This window comes from Gymnoscopelus microlampas (assembly GCF_963454915.1).
Source record: "Gymnoscopelus microlampas genome assembly, chromosome: 12".
NCBI classification, from domain to species: domain Eukaryota; kingdom Metazoa; phylum Chordata; class Actinopteri; order Myctophiformes; family Myctophidae; genus Gymnoscopelus; species Gymnoscopelus microlampas.
Genome location: NC_139949.1, coordinates 34706134 through 34719016, shown reverse-complemented (window position 1 = coordinate 34719016; position 12883 = coordinate 34706134). Strand labels below are relative to the sequence as shown.

General features: G+C 42.1%; 1 protein-coding gene across 3 annotated transcripts in view; it reads right to left on the bottom strand.

Moving 5' to 3' along the window:
• Positions 1-12883, bottom strand: part of rapgef6 (Rap guanine nucleotide exchange factor (GEF) 6) — a 198542-nt gene that overhangs the window by 51039 nt on the left and 134620 nt on the right. For all 3 annotated transcript variants that reach the window (XM_084074753.1, XM_084074754.1, XM_084074755.1), the window contains 6 exons: positions 11607-11759; positions 9198-9362; positions 7724-7831; positions 6553-6756; positions 5473-5581; positions 4660-4903 (listed from right to left, as the gene is read on the bottom strand). In XM_084074753.1, the coding sequence (XP_083930879.1) occupies positions 4660-4903; positions 5473-5581; positions 6553-6756; positions 7724-7831; positions 9198-9362; positions 11607-11759 (983 nt within the window). The remainder of the gene's footprint in view (positions 1-4659; positions 4904-5472; positions 5582-6552; positions 6757-7723; positions 7832-9197; positions 9363-11606; positions 11760-12883) is intronic.

Here is a 12883-nt window from a genome sequence, read left to right as displayed (position 1 = left end):
GAATGCAAACCATCTCAAGTGTGTAAAAGCTGCTGGCTCAAACATGTTAGATAGAAGGCATATTTAGCATATTTGTGTCCTCAACGCTGATGGGTTTCAGAGCAAACTGCAACAAATCCAAATCCCACCGACTCACTGCACCCTCTGCTTGGAAAAGTCCCATGAATGAAGCAATTAAAACATTCTCACATCTTACATTAATTATTACACTTTTTATTGCGTGTTATGATGCCAGTGCTATTTGTCACTTACAGTAAGTCATTTTAATATTTCACCTTATCTTGATGTATAAGTATTGTGTATATTGTTGTGTTTAATAAAATTGAATTGAATTGAATTGAATTGTATGGTTGTGTGTCTAATAATATGGAAATGCAAAAGACTAATAGTGGCTGTAAGCCTGGTCTATGCTGTTGTTTTTTACTTTTATTCTAACCTGTGCCCCTCCTGTGTTTTAGCCTTGTTGCTGTTGCTGCACGGACACCTGAATTTCCCTTCAGGGATCAAAAAAGGTTCAACTTACCGTATCCTCAACTTAATATTATTGAACGAAATAATTACAGACCTGGATATTGACAAGTGGGAGCTGGCAGTGTAATTGGAGTGGTTGTGGGTAAAGGGCTTTGCCCAAGAGCAACCCCCAGATCACTGCACTGACTGTAGTGCTTCAAAGAAACTAGGATACCAGGTAAACATCAAACCTAGAATCGGTCTAAACAACATGCTATGTAAGCTGAAATTGAAAAGAAAAAAACGGATTGGTGGGATTGACTTTAGGGAGTTATAGTACATTATAGACTTGTCTGTAAATCACCTGCTCTTGTGTCTAGACTAACTATAACCTAACGACTCTGTCTATTGCTTTCCAATCTGGGGATGCTAAATCAACTGGGCTGGTCAATATGTGATGTGCTTGTGTGCAAAAGTCACACAAACGTGTCCTTGTGTATGCATTCACTCATGCATGCTAGCACACGCACACACAGATTCATTTGGCAGACAAGAGAGCAGACTATTGCAAAGTGGCTTTTTATACTTTGCCTGACTTTTATAGTCATATAAATCCCTGGTATGAAGTGGAAGCCAATGTCATCAGAGAATAGAGAGGTTCTTGGCAATTGTGCCAGCCCTGGCCAAAAACATAAATCAAATGCAGGTATTGTAAGGTATTAGTTCTTTACAATTTAGGCTTTTAGTAGACGCTCTACACATAGTTGAATACAAAAGTGGCCACATCTATCTAGATTTGTCCTCAAAATGTCTAGATTTGTCTGTCCAGAATCTCTGTCCTCCTCCAAACTGCTCGTGAGCAATACACTGCACCCATGTGTTCTCTGACTAAAAGCACAGTTACATGCATGTCCTGCATGGCGATCAGACAAATACAGTAGCTCAGGGACAAGTTTAACACTCTATATCGATCAGAACATTTTAAATCATATGCAGCAATTCAACAGGGCCCTAGCCACACACACACACACACACACACATGCACACAAGGACAAATGACGTATAAAAACTGTGGGGGAAGTTTATACATCTAGTAAGCCAGTATGTTCACCTTCACTCAGCCTTTTGCGTTTTCCATCTCAATAACACGATACAGATGAATGAATACAGATGGAACTGAATTCCTCATCCTTCGTCCATCCCTGCTGATCATTGTGACTTAATTGCGGGGGTGACTGAATGGCACTCAATGGCGATATAAAGAACAAAATGAATGGCATGAAAGGGGCCATTTAGTCGATCAAAGGAAACGACTGCAGTGAATCGTTGGAATGTGTTTGCCGGTGTTGGATCGAAGGCCGCTGTGTGATGGCGCATGACGTTATGAGACAGGAGGCAATCAGCAAGTTGAAAACGTATGATTACTGTAGGTATTATCCGCACAAAGCTGTTGAAAATTATCAGAGCAGAGAGGGAGCGAGCCTGTTTGTGAATGTGAGAGTGTGACAGAGAGAGAGAGAGAGAGAGAGAAAGAGACTGTGAGTATATCTATACATTTACATAATGTATGTATGTGCATGCGTGGAAGGGTGATTGTGTGTGCGTGCGTGTGTGTGTGTGTGTGTGTGTGTGTGTGTGTGTGTGTGTGTGTGTGTGTGTGTGTGTGTGTGTGTGTGTGTGTGTGTGTGTGAGTGAGTGAGAGAGAGAGACTATAATTAATTGCATCACTATTTGTAAGAGATTGTGAGTGTGCACAATGTTCTGTTATTTTGTCCATATGTGTGCGTACAAGAGTAGTGTCTGTGAGAGAAACAAGAGAATACGCTTGTGTGTGTGTGTGTGTGTGTGTGTGTGTGTGTGTGTGTGTGTGTGTGTGTGTGTGTGTGTGTGTGTGTGTGTGTGTGTGTCCGCATGTCTATAGCATGCAAGAGCAAACGATGACAGTTAGATGTGTAATTAACATGATCACGAGCAGCATCTCCTCTCACAAGCATCGGCACAATGAGCTTAATGAGGCCCGGGGAAAGACACCCTGATGAAATGATGAAATAAAAATCAAGGGCTGTAACGACACGTTTATGGCAAGAGAGAACACTCAATCTTAGCTCCTGTGTGTAAAGTCCCTTTAAGAGTCTGGAGGGTGGTTATGAATGATGACGACGGTGATGTGTCTTTTAATATCGTCCAGTGGACTGTTCTAGGGTCCCGCTTCTGGGCAGGTAATTATAAGAAAACGTTCTGGGAAAATACACAAACATAGCCGGTAGAACGGCTATTTGAGTGTGTCAAGGCTATTTGCAGCGGCGGTGATTTGGTGTAAAGGGAAAAAAAGGAGGGGGTCAAGTACAGACCCCTGGGAAACCCCGGTCAAGGTAAGTATATTTACAGTTAAAAAATGTTTTGGGACAGGCTTAACTGTGAATGTCCTATATTGTAATTAGTACTGCATTTTAAAATACTATTATATTTATGAATTTATTGGGTTTGTAATTATTGTTCTTCCCTCTCTCTGACTTTATGAGATGCACTTTGTAAACTTGTTTTAATGTTCTTGTTATACATCCCACCTTGGGGGAGTTTCAGTGGCGTTATTAAAAGCCTTGCTCAAAGGCATCCTTGACTGCACTCGACTTATTACGAGAGAGATGGAGAGTTTTACACGTTCACTTTTCCCAATGAGATCTTCCCGGCGGCAGTAATACTGAAACAGTGAAATGGTGTTATCAAAATACTGCTTCCTGATAATGTCTTTGCTGGCTGGATGTATTTGGCTTTGGAGATCCATAAAAACACACATGGGATCTTTGCTAGCCTCTCACTGGCTGCAAAGTCTAGCGGAGAAAGTATAATGTACCTAAAGTTGTTTGAAAGTAACTAAGTACATTTACTTAAGTGAGGCACTTTTTCTTTACTACTTTTTTGATACTTTATACTACTCCACTACATCTCAGATGCAAATAATGTACTTTTTACTCCACTGCAGTTATGTGACAGCTTTAGTTAATAGTTACTTCGTCAATTTAGATTATTAGTACTAAACACATTCATTGACTGATCAATTATGAAGTATTATTACAGGTTAAGCTACTCAGCAGCACCTGTTGAGTAGCTTAACCTGTATTTAAAATAACAAGTATTTAAAATAAGCTCTACCTTTAGTGATTAACACATTAATGCATTACTAATTACAATCCAATAATATGATTGAGAAATGGGCCTTTCCCCATAATGAGTACTTTTACGTTAGCAACTGTAAGTATATTTTGATGCCAATACCTTTGTATCAAATATAAATTAGACAGCAGGACAGAAATTGTGTTATTGCTTTCCGAGTACTTCTTCCACCACTGCCTGTCTGGAGGGCAGCGAGAATTATACATAACAGAGACTCAAAACATATGTCTGTAAATAAAACATGAGCATAAGCGCTGAACTCTTGAACCCTTTCATATCGTCGCCGTCGGGTGGAAACCTTGTCATGTCCAAAACTGCAGGTTACTTTACAGGAAATGAAGGAGAAAAAAAGGAAAAGAAAAAAATAACGTGCTTTCCAATGGATCCGATGTAGTTATTATTTAGTCATAAGCTCTTGTTAATACTTTACATTGGTTAAATACTTATAGAATCCACAGACAGACTTTCACACTTTCAAAATGTTTCTAAAATAGCTCAATAATAGCCTAATAATCTACAAGCTCAAAGTTCGGCTGTTTTTAGATGCTTTTGTGCGACGAAGTAGGGCATTCATTTACGAAAACAGAAACATAAGAAAGGTGAAATATGGAGATGCAAGGTTTCTGCCTGACCACGATGATATGCAAAAATAAGGTCTCAACGTCAGTGAACCGGAACCATGTGACTCTACCTATAGGGTTTAGGAGCAGTGAACCCTAACCATGTGACTCTACCTGAAGGGTTTAGGAGCAGTGAACCCTAACCATGGGACTCTACCTGAAGGGCTTGGGAGCAGTGAACCCTAACCATGGGACTCTACCTGAAGGGTTTGGGAGCAGTGAACCCTAACCATGGGACTCTACCTGAAGGGTTTGGGAGCAGTGAACCCTAACCATGGGACTCTACCTGAAGGGTTTAGGAGCAGTGAACCCTAACCATGGGACTCTACCTGAAGGGCTTGGTAGCAGTGAACCCTAACCATGTGACTCTACCTGAAGGGTTTGGGAGCAGTGAACCCTAACCGTGGGACTCTACCTGAAGGGTTTGGGAGGCAGGATGCTGAAGCGAGTCTTCTCCAGCATCTTGCGGATCTTGTTGCGCCCCCCCGACACGGTGTTGGCCTTCATCTTGCGGGTGCTCTTGTGGTCGGTGGGGAACTCCATGTCGCCCGGCAGGTCCGGGATGGAGAAGCGGTTCCCCTTCTTCTCCTGGATCTTGGGGATGTGTGGGCCGCCGTTCTTCTTCTCGTGCACTATCCTGCTCAGGAGCTCCTTGAACACTGGTCGGGGGGGGGGGTTAAACGTGGTGGGTTAGTACAGTGTTTCTCAACGGCCCACTGGCCCACAACGGCCCTCCACTAATTGGCCAAAAAAATACGATTTTAATATAACTAACATTTTAAAGCCGAATGGCTGCCGCGTTAAGATGGGTGGACAGCAAAGGTTGAGAATCACTGGATTAGTATTATGTCATAATAGGCAAATAGGTGAACATTCAGTGAAATCAAGCTCACAGTACTTTTACATGAGACCCTTATACGAAGTATAAAATTAGGGCTTAAGTGGTTAATCAGACTAATTGATTTAATCAATTATATAAATCTATTCGAATTTGTTCGTGTGCATTAATTGATATACACTGTATTTCTTTTTTATCAATTAATAAAACCCAGTTCTTCATTATTCGATTAATCAAAAAAGTTATCGATAAAATAATCGCCAAGAACGTAATAGTCGCAGCCCTAAAAATAATGTAGTATTGTGCAACTTTACCAAAGCAACTTTTACAAAGTAGTACGACACAGGAGAAGGAACCAGATGCCACCGTCTAACAAGACATTTTACTCACCAAATATGTTGGTTTTGACGGTGAGAGAGAGGTGTGTGTTGTTCCGCAGAATGTCCACAGCTTTGGCGTAGGAGATGTTCTCAAAGTTCTGCCCGTTGATCTCCATGATCTGAAAGGGAGAGTCTGGTGCATTACAACTGAGCATGAATGGATACAGATTGTACGTTTTGGATAATTTAATACGCACTAGTATCAGATTCTTTGGGACTGACTGATGTTGTGTCGTATTGCATGCCATTACATCATACTGATACTTTGAGAGTATAGATCAATTCAGTTGATAAAGCGATGACAATAAAAAGAAGCCACACCAACTCGTGTAACTCTAACACAGTATCAGAACCACAGAGATCGTGTAGTATTGCCTCCGCGTACATCCATACATAAGATAAGCTGAAACTTTATTTATCCTCAAAGTGAAATTGAGAATGAAAGTAAGAATGAGAAGTGATGCGATTTATGCGACGAATAAATTATCAAATAAAACAGTAATATTTCACATCAACCTATTGATTTGTGACGATTTTTGAAGGAGACAGTTGTTCAGTTAAACAGAAAATGTCACGAAAATCTTTTTCTGTCCAAAATTAGTTAATAGCATAGCAACATGGGATAGATAGATTAGTAGAGAGCATAGTCTCTGAATGTGCCATTCAATTGGTGTTTTCTCTGGTTAAGATACAACTTGGCTTCAGTTCTATAAGCTGTAGTTTCAAAACTACAGTATTCACTCAATCTAATTAACCAATATATAATTATTTTGCAATGATTCCCTGCTTTCATATGAAATGAAAAAAATAAAATGCTAAAATGCTAGACAACTCTCTATTCAAAATGGGTCACATTTGGTAATGCCCCATTCATACAGGTTGATGCCTTTATTCAAAGTGAAAAATCTATCTTGTTTAAAAACACTTTATCACGTTCTGTGTGGATAATCATGCCACAAACAGCAGTTCAAATTAATGTGGATTAACCACACTAAATATGCAAGGACCTTGAGTCAAGAACCAAGAAGGAGGAGGGAAACAAATAAACAAAACACAAACACGGTCCATCTCAGGTCTTCTCCTTTTTTACCTGGTCTCCCCGTTTGAGCCCGGTCTCCGAAGCCTTACTGCCCTCCTCCACCGACTCCACGAAGATGCCGAAACCCCTCTCGCTGCCCCCTAGCAGGCTGAAGTAGAGGGGAGACTCCCTGGATGCCTTCTGCAGCGTGATCTGCCTCCACTTGGCCTTGGCCGCACACGCTATGTTCAGCAGCCGCAGGTGGCCCTTCATTTTCTGACAGCGGGAGGATGAGAGGTGAGTGAGTGAGTGAGTGAGTGAGTGAGTGAGTGAGTGAGTGAGTGAGTGAGTGAGTGAGTGAGTGAGTGAGTGAGTGAGTGAATGAATGAATGAATGAATTAGGAAAACCACATGAACCCTTGCTTCCTTATTCTGGGCATGCCAAAAATGGTGACCATTTTGCAAAAATAGCAGATCTACAATCTTGTAGCTTGAAGAAAGGCCATTTTCAGCAAAGACATTTGGTGTCGAGGGAGGGGACCAAGTGCAGACCCCTGGGGGATCCTGGTCAGCCAATTATATAGGGTTTAAGTGGTTAATTGCCAACTGTTAAGACTGTCCTGTCAAGCCTCTTAAAAAAGCTGATGAAAATGATTAAATGTACTTTAATAACATGTATGAGCGTTTTTGTTTTGTTACAGTGAAACAAGGAAGTGGATTATGATCCCACCAGATTTGAGTGAAATGTGACTTTATTTCAGAATGACTGAAATAAAGCCTACGACCAATTCATTGGTAAGAAACATTCCATTGGCAACTGCTAACTCAGGTGTTAGGCTCTACTGTAGTTATTCAGACCACATCTCATTTTAAACTGCTGCGACACAACAGTTGAATAATTGATTAAAGCTTTAATGAACAGTTGTTTTCCTAGCAAAAACAACTGAGGAGCTACAGTAGGTACACAAACAAACAAACCATTACAGACTAGTGTTTCTTGTTGTGCCATTGTTGACAAGTACATAATTTATTTATGTATCATCTGCATTTACTAACCATTTAAGTGCTATCTCCTTTTATTAATACTTTTATATATACAGAATAGTAGAGAGATAGGAAACTGAGGGCAGAGAGACGGACAGACATGCAACACAGGTCTCGAGATGGAATCAAGCCACGTTCAGGGTGATTTATGTGGGCGACGCACTATCCGGACCAGTGCGCCCCAAAGTGCAAACCTTACCGTAGCCTCTAGATGTTTTTCAAACTCCTCCAGAAAGCGAGTCATGGCCAGGTCACCTTCAAAGTCATTGAAGTGGTTGTTTACCCACAGCAACACTATCCTCGTCACCTGTGGGCACAAACAAACCTTTACTCACACACACACACACACACACCCAACGGCTCTTCCGTCAAAACTTTTAATTTCCTGTTCCTTCAAAGAACACCCTCTATATACGGACACACACCGCCTCTGTGAATCTTTTGAGAAATAAGGGGGACTTTCATAATGGTTTACGGTGTAATTTTGTACTGTCAAGCTTTCACTGTACAAACAAACAGCAGCCCCCCCGCTTCTGTTTCATGGTTAATTGGTCAACTGTTTTATTCTGCAGCGTGGGTTCCCTGCAACGGCCCTTCCGCTAGTCTGCTAAGTAATGTGTTGGAAGCAGTGGGGGAGCCAAATAATGAGCAGAAGCTATAAACTATAAAACAGCACCAGTCGTAATCACAACTCGTTTGACGACGGTCTAGAGAACATTTCAGACATGGGTTCCCTTTAACCACATGAATTCTAGCGTCCCTATTCTGGGCTGAACATTTAGCGAAAACAGCAGTTATTTTCACCAAAGATGTTTGGTGTAGAGGAAGAAAAAGAAAGGGGCCTAATAGTATAGACCCCTGGGGGGACTCCGGTCAATGAAGTATATCGATTTTAAGGGGTCAAGCTGAAAGCATTGGAAACAGTGACTTCTTAACATATTTTTTAAGTTAGAAATACGGTCAATAAAGAAACCAACCACCAGAGCATGCCCACAATGCTCATCATCAAAAAACAATCTCTTTTCACGCCATCTCACTCGTCTATCTCTCTCGCAATTGTTTTCTCTGCGAGTCTGGATCGCCTTCAGCAGGGCAGGAGATTAAACGGCCAGATGACTGCCTCATAAAGACTATTGACAACACAAGGACTAATCTTATGGTAAATCACTTATGGACGATGGGAGCGTCAGGACCCCGGACAAATCGCTACCGGTCCCCGGGACAGCTGAGCTTGCTGAACTCGGTATTGATCGCCAGAGGCACGCGGCGCACACACATGAAATTTCCACAGAGACGCGTAAACACAGATAATGACACATGAGCCAATGAGCGCACAAAGAGAAGCATATAAACCGGCTCACAAATAAAACTTATATAGTGGTGTACATTCCCCATGTGCTCCCAGTACATAGAGTGTGTGTGTGTGTGTGTGTGTGTGTGTGTGTGTGTGTGTGTGTGTGTGTGTGTGTGTGTGTGTGTGTGTGTGTGTGTGTGTGTGTTTCTTCCAGCAGGGCTCGCTCACATGTGCGCACACTTAACATGCACAGCGAACACTTACTGACCTATATTAACTCACATGCACTGCAAACCCTCTTGGTGTGCACACATCAGCAACGGACGTGCTCACGCACGTACACAAACACACAAACACAGTGGTGCGCAGAGCGGCGTACCGTGTCTCGGAGGCTGTCGACCTTGAACCACTCCAGCAGCTTCTTGCCAACATCCATGGGGTTGGACAGGAAGGTCCGGTATGTCAACAGGAAGTCCTCGATGTAGGTGGGGTCCACCACCGACGGCTCCTCCACCAGGTGCATGATCAAACGCTCCGGCGTGCCCTGACACACACACACACAGGTATGTATTACTATACATGTGAGGACATCAACATTTTAGGCCGGCGATTTTATGAATGCCATTATATTTATTTATTTATCTGCATTTTTAACCGTAAGCCTAAAGCCGACAAATAGCAGCTTGTAGATCGCCTATTTTTCGGTGTACGACACCAACTTCTAAATGTCTAATCCTAAATCCAACCTGCTCCAAAAACCTTTATAACCATAAAACCACTTACAGTATCTTGTGAGGACTAGGAAAACGGTCCTCACAATGTCCATTTCTCAAGTTCTACTATACTTGTGGGGACATTTGGTCCTCACAAGTATAGTAATACAGGTCACACACACACACACATTCACACAAGGTAAGGAATCGGGATACACAGTCATGCACGCACACATACAACCACTCACACACAAACTATAGTACATACAGAAAACAGAATCATGGACACATGCACTAACGGGCACGCTTCCACACGCACTTGAATAATTTATGTCATCATTAATCATAAAAGTGACAAGGACATAAACTGCAAAGTGGCAGATATTGAGCGGAGCTGTCAGTCAAAGGTGCCTGTTCACACAATCATAAACAAAGCACACACACGCCATACTGTGTATATTCTTCCAAGCTCAGTAAGCTTTTGCTGCTCACATATCAAATATATTATTATATTATGTCTTTCTCTGGGACAAATTTTAAGTCTAAATGCACGTGTTTGATTCCTGCATACGTTTTGCTGACAACTAGGATGCACAAACATCTGAAAATATATCACGCGCAGTTGTGTAATGGTTGTTAAGGAAGTTTGCATGGGGCAGGTTCTAAATACACTGAAAGAGAGGTGAGTGGTGACTATACATTGCACTCCCCGCAAATTTAAATGTATTTGGCTGCAGGACCCTTATTTCAAAAGATTTTGTGATAGGGACTTGATTTGTTTATTCTACAAGCTCACAATGCGTCACGCTGTGACACATTGCGAGTTTAAACTGTTCCTAATTTTTTGGGGGACCCCATGGAACCCCCTCAAGGACCCCACTTTAAGATTTAGTGCTCTATATAGCCTGAAGAAGAGGTAACTATACATTGTAAACTGTACCTACATTATACAGACTACCCTTGACATCAGTGCTGGACGCTGAGCGTACGTGCAACAGCACGCAGCTCACACCAACAAAGGAAATGGGTCGCCTGACAAGGAATAGAAACTAGAAAGGGTCAGGTTCTTTGTTTCTTTCTGACACAGAGAGAGAACGAAAGGGGACCAAACAGAAGTGGAAACGCTACTGTATCACTCGTGAATTGACTCATCATCTCTCCGTGCAATGCTTTTTTTGGAGGAGCAAACACGAGGACCATACAGCTGGGGTTGGAATCGTTGAGGGGCCATTATCCGATCGATATCTGGCCGCCTCTGGAGACTTGGAGGTGGATCAAAGGGCTTCGGAGCGTATATAAAACGGTGTAGTAGTGTACAAGCAGAGGCACAGACAAACACTAATGGTGCTAACATTGCCAAGCTTATAATGATCAATACGGAAGACGGTGCAAAGGCATCGATGTTCCATGAGCGACCGTCGAGGGCACGTTGACTTTACCATAAGGGTAAATGTTAAACCGATCCGAGGCCATTCCAATGTGTTTTTAGTATGTAGGAATGCAAAAATGACAGGTCAATTGTAAAGTGTTAATTCAAGCCAATCTATTGAGCTCAGTCAGATTACCTTCCCCTTGAACCTTCAGCAGGTTCCCAAGTGTCCACACAGTGGGCAAGAGAATGTCTGTGTGACTGATTTGTATGTACTGTCTACAAAACAACTCTGTCTCGACAACTCTGTCCCATTTCCAACCTGGTGTCCTTATTTTGAGCATGCTGCGGATCATAAACTTTATTTAAAAAGAATCCTAAGACCTCTACAGAGAGTGCAGATTGTATCTTCCTTTTTACTTATTTTGATCATGTCATTATAGATGGAAATGTACAAAAAAATATATATATATTTTTTCAAAAATCTTCAAGCTCACAATGCGACGTGTTGTGAGCTTCTAGATCAGCTACTTTCTCTATTCAACATACGATGACGTGGTTAATCCTTGGATTCAATTTGCGTACATAAAATATTAATAAATTAACAACCCATTACTGAGGATTGTACTGTGTGGGAAGGTCAAATCTCTAAGTAACCAGTTCCACGCAGCTGTCAACACACAGCATGCCCATCACTCTTCCTCACCTTGATGACGATGTGTCCCTTGCGTGTGCCGCTGCGGTCCAGCTCCCGGTGCTCCTTCACCATGACGATCTCGCCCTCCTCCTCCACCTTGTGCGTGTTCTTCTCCACGTGGTTGAGGATCCTCCAGTAGTCCTCCTGGGCGATGCACACAAACTGGTCCAGGATGACATGAGGACAGCGCGTGAACTTGTGGTACAACAGAAGGCTGCTCCGCACTACGGCGGGATACTCGCTCAGGAACACGGACGAGCGGGGGGGTAGAGGCATCGGTGGATGGTGGGGGGGGGGTTCCGGTAGTATGGACTAACAAATCTAAGCTCCAAGCACCCGTCTCGCCTGTGAATAAGCCCCCGTCTCATGGACCCAGTAGCCGACTCACGAACATCTTACTACAATTGAGAGCTGCGCTTATTCGTCACATGCTACAAATGCAAGTAAGAGCCACGATGACCTTCTCCTCTGCTACTTCGAAGAGCAGTTCCTTGTTATGCTTTCCTCAAACAAGTCAACAACTTCTTTATGCGCTTCTTATGCAATACGGTTATCTTCCTGTATGATGCAGATAGGAAATGAAGCGTGTAATGGGGGAACTGGTCAGGTCAGTGACTGAGGCTGTTGAGACTGAGGGTTGTAACCACCAGTAGAAGCTAAACTAAGCTTTAATTTTAACATCACTTCCGAGCTCTATATTAGGAACGGCTTCCTCTTAGCTTGTGACTCAGAACCTGACAGAGACCAGGTAATATCTAACACCATCTCAGAAAACAATACAGATCTGTTGACACTTACATTTTTGGTGGCTCTAGAATGTAAAAAGCTGAAACAGCAGTGCAATTACATAGATATCACCAGTGAATATGTGGTCATTGTTGATACTATAGTGCTTAGCAATTGCAAGCAAACTATTAGAAGTAACCCAACGTTGAAAACACCATTGTTAACAGAAACAATTTAATTGGCCAGTGAACTTTGTGTGGAAATCTGAAATCTGTTTCTCAAAATGTTTCAAATATGTGTTCTTCTTTTTATGAAACATACAAAGCATTTCCTAGATAAACAAGCACGACATTAAAACAAATGTTACATCATTTTGTTTTGCATCATGTATCCTTGAAACTTGAAATTGTTGCATAAAGACAATACGCAGAAAAGTAACCAAAGTAACCACTGTTGTCACTGCAAATATTGCGGGCCTGACAGTTTTGAGAAAACTTTTGTTTGGCTGCTGTTAGGCCAACAAGCTGTTGTTCAATGATGAATCGTCATTCAGTAATAAA